At 51.3% G+C, this 15,452-nt stretch overlaps 1 protein-coding gene across 1 annotated transcript in view; it reads left to right on the top strand.

Moving 5' to 3' along the window:
- JPH2 (junctophilin 2) overlaps positions 1 to 13,613 on the top strand; it is a 61,528-nt gene extending 47,915 nt beyond the window's left edge. The window contains exons 3-6 of the mRNA XM_065892743.1: positions 9,208 to 9,326; positions 10,364 to 11,070; positions 11,724 to 11,817; positions 13,224 to 13,613. Coding sequence (XP_065748815.1) covers positions 9,208 to 9,326; positions 10,364 to 11,070; positions 11,724 to 11,804 — 907 coding nt within the window. The 3' untranslated portion in view covers positions 11,805 to 11,817; positions 13,224 to 13,613. The remainder of the gene's footprint in view (positions 1 to 9,207; positions 9,327 to 10,363; positions 11,071 to 11,723; positions 11,818 to 13,223) is intronic.
- Positions 13,614 to 15,452: the final 1,839 nt, after the last annotated feature.

Below are 15,452 nucleotides of genomic sequence, written 5' to 3'. Positions count from 1 at the left end.
TGGGCTAATAAAGTCAGGGTGTTGACAGGGCTGGTTCCTTCTGGAAGCTGACAGGAGAATCCAGTTCCTTGACTTTTCAACTTCCTGGTGGCTGCCCCCACTCCTTGGTTTGGGGCCCTATCCTGCATCTTCAAAGTGCATCACTCCAGTCTCTGCTCCAACATCACATCATCTCCTCTCCTGTGGTCCCACCTGCCCCTGCCTCCCTCTTATAAGGACACTTGTGGTTACATTTAGAACCTGCTTGTATAATCCAGGATAATTCCTGCACCTCAAGATCCTCAATTTAATCACATCTGCAAAGCCCCTTTTGCCATATAAGGTAACATTCATTGGTTCCAGGGATTAGAACCTGGATATCTCTGGGGCCATTATTCAGCCGACCACAAAGATCAGGTGTCTGGCACATAGTTAGCGCTTAGTAAACAGCAACTCATTACTTTGCCTCCCCCTTAGAGGCTGAGGGGGGGAAGGGGTGTCACCCACCCACACATGGTGAGTGTGAGCCCCCTTCCCAGCTGGGCTGGTGGCTCTTTCTCAAGAAGGGGAGAAAGGTTTCTGTAAAACGTGATCTGGAACAGGTCACCGCCATGGCCTGGGGATTTCAGGCTGGGCTTCCAAGGTCGGAAGGTCCTACCTAGGGCCTGAAGGGGGGCACAGCCCCCTAGACTCAAAACCCATGCCCCTCCACTTCAGCTAAAACAAATTCACTTTCTAAAATTTTCAAACACTTGCATAGCGCTTTCTATGTGCCACGTCCTGTTCTAAATGCCTTATGTACATTCACTCTATAATCCCAACAGCTCTATGAGGCAGGGGCTATTCATAGCCCCATTTCACAGATGGAAAAAAATCAAAGTACAGAGAATTATGTAAGCCACCCACAGTCAAAAACAGTGTTCTTAAGCACCTCAAAATACCAAAATATTTACAGCAATTTTTCTTTTTTCAAAAACGTCTGCTTATTTTCCAATTTTTTTGATGATGAAACCATATTATTTTTCCTACATATTTTATATATTTATAATATAGAATATAAAAATAACAAAATACAAATTATGAACATGTAACCCACCACATGGGCTTTCTCCTGCCCTGTAGCCTTCTGTTTGTTCTCAAAACTTTTCACCTTGTCTTTTCTCTGACCAGACTCTACATCCTTCCAGAGCAGGGGCCATGTCTGGCTTAATGTTCATTATAATAATAATGGGCAAGTGACTTAACCTCTCTGTGCCTCAGTTTCTTCATCTGTAAAATGGTTGTGGTGCCTATCTCCTAGGGAGGTACGAACCCTTAGTTTATTTCCCATTTTTTCTTATTAGAAGTAATGTTTCTAGATCTAAATGTAAGAAATAAACTATAAAACCCTGGGGATAAAATATAGTAGTAAATCTTCGGACGTTGAGCTAGGCAAAGCTTTCTTAGATATGACACCAAAAGCACAGGCAACAAAAGAAAAATAGATAAATTGGACATCATTAAACTTAACGTCTTCTATGCTTCAAAGGACACCATCAAGAAAGTGAAAAGACAACAGAATGGGAAAAATATTTTCAAATCATATATTTGATAAGGGACTTGTATCTAGAATATATAAAGAACTTTTACAACTCAATAATAAGACAAAAAAATTGAAAACAGGCAAAGAATCTAAATAAACATTTCTCCTAAGAAGATTCATAAATGGTCATTAAGCACATAAAAACACGCTCAACATCATTAGCCATCAGGGAAATGCAAATCAAAACCACAATGAAATGCACCTCACAAATCACTAGTGTGACTAAAATTTAAAAATGGATAATAGTAAGTGTTGACAAGAAGGTGGAGAAATTGGAATCCTCATATGTTATTGGAAGAAGGTAAAATGTTGCACTCAATTCAGAACCAGTCTGGCAGTTCCTCAAAAGGTTAAAAAGACTTATCACATGACCCAGCAATTCCACTCCTAGGCGTATACCCAAGAGAAATGCAAACACATCCACCCAAAAACTTCTACATGAATATCCATAGAAGCATTATTCATAGTAACCAAAAGGTGGAAACAACCCAAATGTCCATCAGCTGATGAATAGATAAACTAAATATGGTTTATCCACACAGTGGACCATTATTTGGCAATAGAAAGGAATGAAGCATTAGTTATGCTACAATGTAGGTGAACCTTGAAACAATGTTTACATGACATATCCTTCTACAAATGCATATTTAAATCCCAATTTTTTGGCAGCCCTTAGCATTTTGGAAGGGAATTGCTGGTAAACATCATTATAATAATAACAAAAACGGTAACAATAATGATAGCTAATATTTGTTAAGTGCTCAGTTTATGCTAAGTACTTTTGTGCAATCTTATTTCAGGCTCCCAGTAATTTTGTGAGTTAAATGTTATTAACCCCATTTCACAGTTGAGGAAACTGAGGCCAGAGAGCAAAGGTCAGGTACCCAGAATATGATGGACATGAACTTGTACCCTTAATCCCTCTGGTGAAGAGTTTCCCAGCAGGGCTTAGCACATGTTTGCCAAATGGATACAGTCCAGGCAAGACTGGACCCTTGTCTACATCCTTGTTGGAGGGCAGGGGAACTTTCTCCCAGGGAGCTATCTGGGCAGGTGGCTGGACATCCCACCTGTGGTTCCTCCTCGAGTTTACTCTGACCATGATTGTTCTGGGGGGAAACGGCTACAGCCAGCCAGAGCTAGGGGCGAGGGGCTATTTTGGGAGAAGACAGGGCGGTGGCATCTGAAGCATCCCCTCAGGAAGACTTGGCTGCACTGCCCTTATCAACCACCTCTGCAGCTTCAGAGAGGCTGGCAGCGGCCTGAGTTGGGGGCTCTGATTATCTGCCTCTGTCCTCCAAACCTACCATGGGCTCCTTGTTCTGATGGATTTCTGAAAAATTTTTAAGTGAACAAATCAGTGACATTAAGTACATTCAGGTCTTTTGTTTCAGTCGTCTAAAAACAACTGTGCTGCTTATATATTTTATTAACAAGCACCTAGATAGCACTTTCTGTGTCCTGGCTACTGTTCTAAGGGCCATATGACTGTTTATTCATTTACTCCTTATACTGTTTCTCTGAGGCAGGTGCTGTTATTATCCCCATTTTACAGATGAGGAGACTGGGGCTCAGGGGGCTCAGACTTGCCCAAGGGTATAAGGAGAAGAGCCGAGACCTGACCCCAGACAACCTAGCCAGAGCTGCCCCCTCTTAGCCACACCCCCATGCAGTTGAAGGCTTTGCTCTGCGCCCCTGTCCATCCACTGATTTTCAGAGATGTGGTGTAGTTGAGTTGGCAGGGCTGCATTAAGCTGTGAGCTCCTCAGGCGGCTGCTGGGTCTGATCTTTCCCCATCCCTGGTCCCAGCACGTGGAACACCTGGCCCAGTTAGTTAGTGCCAGGGAGGCCGCGGTTCGGTGTAATGGGCAGGTGCACTTTCCAGCTGTGTGACCTTGAGAAAGTGACTTCACCTCACTGAAGTCATATGTGTAATTGTGGCCATAGCACAGAGCTGGGCACAAAGTGCTCAACCAATAACAGATTAATATTATTAGTAAGAGTAGTAGAAGAGACCGTTGTTGAGTGGATGCATTAGAACAGAGGTGGGCAAACTTTTCCTGTGAAGCACCAGACGGTAAATATTTTTGGCCTTGCAGGTCACGGACTTCGGTGGCAACTACTTAACCCTAGATAATAGTAAACAAATGGGTGTGGCTCTGTTCCAATAAAACTTTATATGGACACAAATCTCAATTCCATATAATTTTCACGTCATAAAATTACTCTTTTGGGTTTTTTCCCACACCTTTAAAAATATAAAGAGCATCGTTAGCTCACAGGTGGTACAGAGGCAGCGGGCTAAATCTGGCCTGTTGCCCTGACTTGCTGACCCCTGCAGTAGAATGTGAGCTCTACAAGGGAGTTTTGGACACTTGGTTTGCTGTTGTAATCACAGTGCCCAGAATAGTGCCTAGCACATAGTAGGCACTCCATAAAGTTGTATGAAATGAATGAATCTGGGTGTTGAAGTGGGTCTTGAGCTGGCCCTTTAAGGCTGGGAGGTGGAAGGACTGAGAAGGAACATTCCAGAGGGGAGAACAACCAGAGCAAAGGAGTCAGGGGTACATCCTGTGGGTGTCTCCCTTTGGCCCAATGCAGCCATCGGTGGCCTGATGGAGACACCTGGGCAACAAGGCCAGATCTAATGGGGCGGTTAGGTGGGCAAAGGAGTCAGGGGGTGGGGCTGGATACTCTCAGACGTGCTTCCACTGGGTTATTGCCCTGCCCCATCCCTGAACCACCACCAGCCCTATTTTTAACCCTGCTGACGAAAGAAAATCTGTTGAAATCAAGAAGGGTGACTGATCCCTGCCCCACCCCGTGCCCCAGTTACTCTCCTTCCCTTCTCCCCATTAGGGGCAGAGCCATCCTAGGAGACCCTCCCCAAGAAACATCAAAGTGGTCATAGGAAAAGAAATGGTTCCTGCGCTTCCCTAGCAGGACCTGGACTCAGGGAGGGATCCTGGTGCTTGAAGAGAGCCACTCAAGGCTCCTGGGGGTTGAGCAGGCTGGGAACTGCCCAAGAGGAGGCTGGATTTTCTGTCTGACTAGCATGCTTCTCAAATTTAATGAGTAGTGGAAGCAGCTGGAGGTTTATAAAATACAGATTCCTGGGCTCCTCCTAAGAAATTCTAATTCAATAGATCAGGTGTGGAGCCCCCAAAGCTGCATTTTCAACAAGTGCCTGGATGATGAGGGGCTGGGGGGTTGGTGAATGGACCACACTGTGAGTGCCACTGGACCAGAAGATAGCCTTTGGACCACAGCAGTTCAGCCTGCCCTGGTAAGCTGCCAGATATACCCCATCAAGGCTGCCTCGGGCCGAGAATTTGGAGAGCCTTGAAGGCCACCCTAAGTAGTTTGGACTTTATTTTCAGCACAATAGGAAGCCTTGCAAAGATTTTCAGCAAGAGGTGAGGCCAGGAGATGTATGGGTTAAGCAAGCTGCATGTAATTGGTTGTAGGAAGCGAGCCTGGGGGCAGGGAGGCTACAGTTGGGAGTGGGGGACCTTGCAGGAGGAGTGATAGAAGAAAGGAGAATGGGCAGATTCAAGAGCTATAGGGGGAGCAGGAGAGACAGGAGTTGGCGGTTGTTGTCTGTGAATATTGAAAGATGAGGAAGGGGGGTGTGGGAGACGCTGGGATTCCTGGCTTGAAGGCTGGGGAGCTGGGGAGCTATTCCTGAAATCAGAGGCATTTTGCGTGGGGAGCTAATAAGGTATTCAGTTGGTCAGATTGATGGATGTGGGCAGAGGAGCATGCTTCCTTTAAACCCAGCAGCCCTTATTGCCTTGGGCTGTGTGGCCACTCCCCTCTGACCCCTGTTCTGGCTGCCCTGGAGGGTCCACCGTTGATCCCCCAGAATCTTCCAGGGCTCAGTGTGGAGGCTGCCATTCTGGCCTGAGAAGTCCTGCAACACAGCTTCCCAGGGCACCGGGAAACAAGCCTCATCCAGCTCACATTACCAAAAAAGGACATTTTCTCAGTTTGAGGGTTTGCCCAGCCCTTTCCCTCCTCCCTCAACCTGGGGTTTCAGGTTTCCAGGGAAGTGTCTCTGAAAATTTAGATCTTTGAATCACACATACCCATGTACAGGCAAATACGAGTCTGGGGATATGCATGTACCACACTCGGTTTTAAAATTTTTTAAAGTATAGTTGATTTACAATATCATGTAAGTTTCAGGTGTACAGCACAGCGATTCAGTTATACGTATATATATGTATGTGTATATGTATTCATATATCTAGGTATGTATATACATATTATATATATATATTCTTTTCCAGATTCTTTTCCCTTATAGGTTATTACAAAATACTGAGTATAGTTCCCTGTGCTCTACAGTAGGTTCCTTGTTGGCTCCACACTGGATTTTGATGTCACAAATGTCATCTTCCTCCTTCTCCTTCTCCACCACCACCATCACCACCATCATCACCATCATCAGCATCACTCAGCCCCATCCTGGGCTAAACACTTTCATGTGTTGCCTCTCAGTAGTTTTCACAGCAACTCCAAAAGGGCAGAATTATTATCCTACAGATGTAGAAACTGAGGCATAGAGAGGCAAAGCCACTCACCCAAGGTCCTGGAGTCCCAGTGGGGTCGGGACTAGGGGAGGGGGGCGAGTGAGGAGAGTCATACAAATGCAGGGTCTGATTTGGCCTTTATTTAAATTTTGTTCACAGCTTGCTCATCAAGGATTATTTTTGCATTAGTTTGGACTTTTAAAAATATGGCATTCGAGTATTATTTATCTGGATTACTGAGTTTTTTGGCATCCCTAAATTTTGAGCCTGAGGTGAATGCCTCATTTGCACCCTAGCCCCAGCCTTGGCAGAGCCAAAATTGGAATCCAGGACGGCCGATTCCAAAACCATGCTCTTAACTACTTCCTATGCCTCCCGCTTACGCGTACACACGTGCACGTGTGCATGCATGCATTCATTTATGTGTCCTTTCATTCAGTAAAATTTTCTTTTCTTCAGTAAACATTATTGTGGCAGTGGAGAGGGCAAGGGTTTAGAAATCAGACAATTCTGGGTTTGAACTCCACTGCTCATTATGGAGTGGAGATACAGCCTGTGGTTAAGGGCACAGACTCTAGATCTCAGAAAGCCTTGGTTTGAAAACTCGCAGTCGCTTGCTGGCTGGGTAAGTTTGGTGGGATCCTTGAAGCCTTCTTATGCCCCGGATTTCTCCTCTGTAAAGAGGGATGATGGTGATAACATCTACCACATAGTGGGTTAATTTCTATAAAGCCCTTGATATGTAGTAAATGCTTTGTGTCAACTGTTACTTTGCATCCTTGAGCAAGGTACCTGTCTGAGACTCACTTTCCCCACCTGTGAAATAGAGACAGTAAAAACTACCTCCCAGGCAGTTTTGAGGATTGAAAGGGATAATGTAGGCAAAGGGCTTGGCACTTGGAGGGAGCTTAGTAAAATTTATCTCCCTTATCGTGGGCCCAATTCCATGCTAGAGACACACGCAAATCAGCTCTCTGAGGAACTGACTCATCTGCCCATGGGGATACCGGTTTGACCTTTCAGTTCCCCAAAGGCACGAAGCTCTTACTCCCTCTCAGGGCCTTTGCACGTGCTCTTCCCTCTACCTGGCTCACTGTCCCCACGTCACCTCTGATGGGCCAACTGATGTGTCAGTTTCAGGTCTCAACTTAAATGTCACATCCTCCAGGAAACCTTGCCTAATCCCCACCTCCACCGCCGATCTATATCAATCTTCCTGTTGTACATTTTCATCGCATTCTGTACTCTTCCTTTATGGTACTTCTCACAATTGCACTTTTTTTTTTTTTTGCGGTACTCGGGCCTCTCACTGCCGTGGCCTCTCCCGTTGTGGAGCACAGGCTCCGGACGCGCAGGCTCAGCGGCCATGGCTCACGGGCCCAGCTGCTCCGCGGCACGTGGGATCCTCCCGGACCAGGGCATGAACCCACATCCCCTGCATCGGCAGGCGGACTCTCAACCACTGCGCCACCAGGGAAGCCCCCTCACAATTGCACTTTTTATTTAATTACATTGTATTAAATAATTTTGGTTGTTTGCTTCCAGCCCATCTCCCTCACTTGAGAGGGGCTTGTCTTGTCCACAGGAATCCCAGCTCCTGGCCAAGCGTGGCACATGCTTCAGAGCAGCACAGGCTCTGGAATCATCTTGCCTGGGTTCAAAATCTCAGTTCCTGCACTTAAAGACTTTGTGACCTTGGGCAAGTTATCTTGCCTGTGCCTCAGTTTCCTTTTCCGTAAAACAAGGAAAATAATAACAGCACCAGCTTTCTAAGGCACCATGATGATTACGTGAGATAATCTTCATAATTCCTTTAAAACTGCCCACTGGTAGGTGGGGCTGTTACTATTTTAACAGGTACTTCTCCTAGTTAGGCTAGATTAAACAAACTGAAATAAACATCCCCCAAATTTCAGGTACTTAACGCAGTAGACATTTAAGGCTTGCTGAATTTAATGTTTAAATTTAATGCTTAAATGTTCCACATTTAATATGGGACTTTGCGGGGCTGCGGGGGGGGGGGAACTTTGCTCTATGCAATAATCATTTGTGGACCCAAATTCCTTCCACTGTGTTTCTGAACCTGGGGTCCACAGGCAGTACTGTGGAGAGAAATCAGGGAGTCCGTGAATCTGGATGCTGCCTTAGGTTAGATTCCCTAGAAGCTGAGTCTGAGATGAGGATCCTTGTGCAGACGATTTATGGAGCAAGTGCTCTCAGGAGAGAGGGGGAGTGAGAGACACAGAATCGGACAGGGAAGTAGCCAAGCAGGGATGTGGTCTTACCTGGAGTCCAGCTTCAGCCTGATCCCATACATCTTTATTTTTACTAACCTCTAACTGAAATTTAGTATTTTCTTCAATTATGGAAGTTGGCAATAAATCAACAGTAGTTTTAGCAGTATCTCTGACTTTGTCGCTAATAGAAATCACATATATTTTCATGTCACGTTACTGTTGTTGCACGTATCCTTGAAATATTCTTTATGTTAATCTATACTTTTAAATCATGGTAGTTAATAGACCTGCTAGATTTTTTGTTTAAAGTGTTAATAAAGAAGAATAGACATTATTATATTACAAATTTGTCCCTTTAAATATTTTGATAACAGTGTGTCAATATAATTGCATCCCTTTGTAATCCTGTGTAATTTGTGCATTTTAAAACATTCCAAGAAGGGGTCCAGCGGTGTCATCAGATGCCAGGAAGATCTGTGACACAAATGAGGTTAAATTCCCTGTTCTGGGCCTTGGCCTCTGCATTTTACCAGCAACAGGGGGAAAAGAGAGGATGAAGAGGATTACAGGGGGGTTTCTGTGGGCCAGGTCTGGAAATGGCATAATCCTGTCTTCCCACAATGCTTTGGCCAGTCACCTGACCACACCTAACTGCAGGGGAGGCTGGGAAATGTAGTCCATCTGTGTGCCTAGAATGAAGAGGAAGTGGTCTGGGGAATGCACAGCACTCTGGACCACAGGGCTCAATAAATACTCATTGACAGCTGGAGTGAATGAAAATTCTGTCCAGAGTGTCTCTTTGTGGGTTGGGGAGGAAGGGCAGAGGACTAGCTCTCTGGGGGTATCCTGAGTCTCCACCATGTTGTCTCCTTAGGACAAGTCACGCCAAGGCCAAAGCTGAGGCAGCAGAACAGGCTGCCCTGGCTGCCAACCAAGAGTCCAACATTGCCCGCACTTTGGCCAGGGAACTGGCTCCAGACTTCTACCAGCCAGGTAGGGCCAACCAGGGAGGGGTGGGGCAGGACGGGGTAGGGGTAGGTCCTGGTGGGGGCGGGTGGACACTTTTTCTTTGCTCGTTGGAAAGCTGAGATGCTCAAGTGCCTTTGAGTTCCAGAATCTGTGGAGCGTGGTGCAAGCAGGGATGGGTGCAAGCATGGCACAAGGGGACTCATGCTGAGATTGTGGCGGGGTATCAGAGGCTCCCCCACTCCAGCCTGTCTCTTCTCTCTGGGAAATGGGGCTGCAGAGTAAGGAGGACCCCCTGGCTCTGATACAGACTTTGCGTTTGGATAGAGCGGTGGGAGCCCATCAGGGTGGGGGAGTGGTGCTGCCTGCACTGAGGGTTTTAAGGTGAGTGGCACGATTAGATTTGTATTTTCTAAACATTCTGGCTGCGGCCGGAAGACCAAAGGGAGACTAGATGGAAGATCGCGGAGCGCAGATCTGTGCCTGGGAGGTTAAGTCGCTTCCCATCACAGTGCGCCCCCTGCTGGTCCAAGGAAGAGCGACCCTGGCTGGCTGCCTCCGCCCTTGGGTGGTCATAGCAACAGCTGTCACCACGTGCCAGGCACTGAGCTCAGCTTATTACAGGCATTTTTTTTTTCACCCGATTAATCTTTCCGTTAGTATTTATGAAATAGGTATGATTGGGCCCGTTTTTCAGATAAGAGAATGGAAAGAGACCAGTGTGACCATACAGAGCATAAACTCTGGAGCCAGACTAGCCTGAATGCCAGTCCTGGCTCTGCCCTTGGTCAGCGGAGTGACTCTGGGCAAGTGATTTTTACCTCTCTTGAGCCTCCTTTTCTTCATCTGTACAATGGAGGCTAAATAAGAGCATACACCTCATAGGGTTATTAAAATGATTAAATGAGTTAGTATTGGGAAATTGCTTAAAACAGTACTTGGCAATTGGTGGCCGTAGGTTAAGGCCTGCTGAGTACATAAATGAGACTCAGAGCGACTTGCCCTGGGTCATCCAGTGCTGGGACCGGGGTTCGAATGCAGCCTCCCCGTGTGGTCCCCGGCAGGTCCGGAGTATCAGAAGCGCCGGCTGCTCCAGGAGATCCTGGAGAACTCGGAGAGCCTGCTGGATTCCCCCCACCGGGGCCCTGGCGCCGCAGGCCTCTCGGAGCGGCCCCGCGAGAGCCCGGAGCTGCACGAGCGCGAGACCCCTGCGCCCGAGGGTGGCCCCCCGTCGCCGGCCGGGACGCCCCCTCAGCCCAAGCGGCCCCGGCCGGCCGCGGCGTCCAAGGACGGCCTGCTGAGCTCGGGCGCCTGGAACGGCGAGCCCGGCGGCGAGGGCAGCCGGCCGGTCACGCCGTCCGAGGCCGCTGGCCGTCGCAGCCCCGCGCGTCCCGCCAGCGAGCGCATAGCCATCGAGGCGCTGCAGGCGCCGTCCGCGCGGTCGCAGGAGCCCGAGGTGGCGCTGTACCAGGGCTACCACAGCTACGCCGTGCGCACCGCGCCGCCCGCGCCGCCGCCCTTCGAGGACGAGCCCGAGCCCGAGGTCCCCGCGGCCGACTCGGCGCCCCCGTCCCCGTCCGCCCCCGGCACGGCGGCCCCGCCCCGAGGCTCCGCGCCCGAGAGCCCCGCCAAGCTGGAACCCAAGCCCATCGTCCCCAAGGCCGAGCCCAAGGCCAAGGCCCGCAAGACGGAGGCCCGGCTGACCAAGGCCGGGGCCAAGAAGAAGGCTCGGAAGGAGGCGGCGACAGCGGCGGAGGTGGAGGTGGAGGAGGTGAGGCTGTCGGTGGGAAGTCGGGTTCCCCAGGCGTGGGGGAGCTGGGGGTGGGATTCGGGGGCAGATGGCCGGGTGGCGAGGGTGATGGCGCAGGACAGGGCAGGCGGGATGTGGCCTTAGTTAAGTGCAGCCTGATCCACGGTTATGCAACACAGCCCCCCACCTTGGGGCAGGGGGCTGGCCTTTGTGCCCACTGTCTGGGCAGTTCTTTGGAGAAGGGGGTGGCTGGGAGTCCTAAGCGGCTGGGGTGGGATGCCCCTGTCCATCAGGCTCCCAGCCTCAGCTGCAAGGTGTAGCAGCAAGGGGCCCAGTGGGGGGCCTGGGGCCTGGACCTCTGGGCTTGCTATATAGGAGGCTGGGAGCTAGGAACTGCAGCGCCAAAGACTGAAGCTGGGCTCTGAGGGACTGACAGCTGTGGCCCCAGAGGAATTAGCAGTGGGGAAGGCCGTGTTCTTGGGTTCCAGGCCCAGTTCTGCCCACTGTGTGCTCTGGGATATGTTCTTGCCCCTCTCAGGACCCTGAGCAGTTTGGTTATTTCCAAGAATCCTTCCAGCACTGATGGTGTGTCCCGGTGCTGGGCACAGCAGTGAGCAAGAGGGTGGGGGTGTGCTCTCCCGGGGACTCAGGCAGCCTCTCTCCACTGTTCCCAGGTCCCCAACACCGTCCTCATCTGCATGGTGATTCTGCTTAACATTGGCCTGGCCATCCTCTTCGTTCACCTCCTGACCTGACCTCATCCACCAGGTGCGGCTGGGAGGGGGGGATGGGAGCCCCTGCGGGAGGAGAGTAAGGGCCAGCTGCCTGCCTAGCGGACCATCCAGCAGAGGCAGGGACCTAGAGTGTGGATTTGAGAGATCATCTCTTCCCAGTACACAATACACACACACACACACCCTCACACACACACACACACACACGTACACCCCCTCATTAGCTCAACGTTCGCAGAGCACTGGATCTCCGTCAGGTGAGCACTGGGGGCTTCATTCATTCATTCATTCACTAACACATCAGTAATTTAAGCACAGTTTACTGAGCACCTGCTCGCTGGGATCTAAGGATTCAGCAGGGACTCACTCCTGCCCTAAGAAAGGGGGTGAACATGAGAGTAAACCTTTAACTTACAGCTCATTATGTAAAAGTTTTGCAGTTTAAAGGTCAAGCAAAACCGTTCTTGACTCCATCCCCCCAGACTCCCGCAGGTCTAGACTGAGGCCACCTGGCATGGCCGGGTCCTCTTCTCTCTGTCCTCCAATTCTCTCTTGCTCCCACCCTCTACTTGCCCACCCCCCGCCCCCGCTCTCAGTCCTCTCTTCCTGAGACCCTGCTGTCAGTCAGTTGGTTCCATCAATTGGTTTTCTCCCTGTGATGGAGCTCAGGGGCTGGGTAAGATCCGGGGGGAAAAGGAAGTGGGCTGGGCTGGGGTGAAGGAAAAAGGCCCTGGTTGGTCTCAGGGTGAAATATCTACAAGGCAAATAAAATCTTTCTCCTGCCAGGACCTGCCTTTACACTATAATTCCTGTGCTTGGTGATGCTAACAGTTTCTGCCTCTTGCCCTCCCCCGCTCCACCAGAGACCCCCTCCCTTGATCCTAGCTTAGTGTGGGCTGGAGGTTCCTACTCAGTCCCAGAGGAGGAGAAGGAATCCTTGTCCTGTCACCGGGTAAATAGCCAATGACAATATTAGCCTGGTAGGTGCTGGCGTGCGGGTGGATGCTGAGCTAGGCAGGGTCCATGTCTCATAGGGGATCTGGGAATGATTGCGGTGGGGACTGCCAACTTCCTGACCTGAAGGATGGAGAGGGGTGAGCCAGATGGCAGTGGGGGAGGAGGAAGAAAGGGAAGAGTATCCCAGGTAAAGGGAACAGGCAGAGAGAGCAAATAGGCAGAGGCAGCATCCAGCGGGGGGCCTTGCAAGGGCCAGGGGAGGCCTCCGGGACTTGTATCTGGTCCCACTGAGTCAGAGCCAAGGGGCAAGGCTGCCCCGGGGGCTTGGGGAGGCGGGGCTGGTGGTGGCGATGGAGATGTTGCCCCAGAGAGCAGCAGGCCTGAGGCTTGAACCCTGCCTGGAGCCTGGCTCAGCCTCAGCCTCCCTGCCCTTCTCCCCGCTCCCTCCTTCCCTCGCCTGACCCTCTTGCTGTATCTTTGCAGAGCCAGGAGTTCCTGCTGAGGACGCGTGGACCCATCTTTTTGCAGTGCCCCGCAGGGCAGCCGAGGAGGACTGGACTCTGGACCTGATTGCCGGGGGTCCAGCTCGCATCCACACCACAGACATTTATGGAGGTTTCCCGTGGCGCCCATGCCCGACGCAGGCGGTGCCCAGAGGGAGAGAAAGGGCCGGGCACCCTCCGGGAGCTCTCTGCCCAGTGGCAGGGAAAGCCCTGAAGGCAGAGCCTTGGTCTTGAGCACCCTGATCTGCTCCGTCCCCCATCCTCATCCACTCCCTCGCCTCACCCCTGGATCACCCCCTCCCGGGGCTTTTCTGTGTTTTGGGAGAAGTCACCAAACCAGGATGTTAAAATCCCAGTCGCCTTCTTTCTACCCTCCCTTGCTTTCTTTCCTCCTCTGGCTGCTGGGCTGAAGCCTTTCGGGCAAGTGGAGGGAGTGACAAGATCCTTGCGGTGGGCCAGCGAGGGAGACGCTCCGGCAGCCCAGTGGCCCTTCCCATGGCAGTCCGGACCCCGCCCACACTCTGTCCCTTGCTTACAGATGTTCTGGGTGAGAGTGGAGGAAACGGACATGTTCCATTTGAATATCCCAGGGTACAGTGCCTCTGTCTCCTCCCACTGGTCCAGTAGAAGAGGGAGAGACGGAGGAATTGGGGCCTTTGGCTGGGAAGCCACTGAGCAGGTGGCCGGGGGTGGGGGTGGGGAGAAGGGCTAAGGGGTGGTGAGGATGGCCCTGTCTCTGAGTGCACCTGAGCCTGGGGCTGGCATTGCATGTGGGGCTTCCAGGATGCTGAGGGGGGAGAAGGGGTCGCCCTGCAGGAGCCGTGGGGCTGGTGCAAAGCTCCGGGGATGCCCCGTGAATTCATTTGTCCGCTTCCGCTCCCAGGGGCCACCGCAGGCTCGGGGAAGCGTGAGCATGGAAGCCCAGGCAGATTTCACTGGGGCTGACTCTCGGGCAGGTGTGAAGACAGGTGCTTGTCAGCCAGCGTTTCCCAGGGAGAGGGGAGCAAGTCTGGGCCTCCCACTGGGCACAGTCTGTGATAATAAGCCCCTCGGCTTGCTTGGCAGAAGATGGTATTTGCATGTAGCCCGTTAACAGATGTTTTGTACCACGCTGATCCTTCTGGGCCTTGGTGTTGGCTGCAGCTGGGGGGAGGCTGAGGGCTGTGGCCTCTGCCCCGGGGAGGATGGAGGGCAGGTCTTCCAGGGCCCTCCAAGCTGAGCGGGGCGGGGGGGGGGAAAGGATGGGGCCACGGCACCTAAGCAGAGCTGGAGGGGGCAGCTGCTCGTCTTTGTTTGTCTGCTCCCTGGGGGCTGGGGCGTTGTGGTCTGGCCTCTCTGGGGCAGCTCTTTGACCTGGAGTTTGCTTCTGTTGGGGTCGGCTTTCCCCTCCTCCCTCAATACTTGGGAATCTTCCCTCCAGCTTCACACTTGCTGTTTCTCCCATCCTCCAAGGGCTCTGCCTCTGTGTGTGGGCTTTTCTGGACAGCTAGGGAATGAGGGGGGTGGGCTGGGGGCACTGCTCAGGGCTGACAGCCTCCAGGCCTCGGCTCTGAGGTCACTGTCGAGGGTTTCTGGTCTGGCTCGGGGCCAGGGATAAGCCTTTGGCTGCCAGAGCTCCCTCCTGGGGCCTTGTTTGGGGGCTGGTGTTTGGGGTGAGGGTTCAGGAAGCTGCCGTCTGTGCCATAATAAACTTGCATCTGCTCACAGGCTCTGGCTGGGCTGCAGTGTCTGCTTGTGGGCTCAGGATGAGGGAGTGGCTGAAGGAGAAGAGAGGCCCGGGACCCTGGGTCATGCTGGTCCAGGCCCTGTCTCTCTCTTACAGTTCCCATAATACCTCCTGAGGGGTGGCTGAAGGGCTTCAGTTCTGGAGGGATGCCCCAAAGGCCACAGACCTTCTAAGGCAGACCCTGGGTTTCTAAAGCAGACTTCCAGGAGATTCCCTAAGCAGCATATAGTAGAAGAAAGAGCCTGCCTTTTTTTTTTTTTTTTTTTTTTTTAATCTTTGGCCGCCCTGTGTGGCATGAGGGATCTTGGTTTCCAGACCAGGGATCGAACCCATGCCCCCTGCATTGGGAACGTGGAGTCTTAACCACTGGACTGCCAGGGAAGTCCCCAAAGAGCCTGCCTTTTGAGATTGGCCTCCCTGGGCTCTAGTCCTGCTCAGCGTACTTATTTCACTTCTCTGAGCCTCAGTTTCCTCATCTATAAC

The sequence above is a fragment of the Phocoena phocoena genome, chromosome 15 (genome assembly GCF_963924675.1).
Source record: "Phocoena phocoena chromosome 15, mPhoPho1.1, whole genome shotgun sequence".
In the NCBI taxonomy this organism is placed as follows: domain Eukaryota; kingdom Metazoa; phylum Chordata; class Mammalia; order Artiodactyla; family Phocoenidae; genus Phocoena; species Phocoena phocoena.
This window is presented reverse-complemented; position numbering and strand designations above follow the sequence as displayed.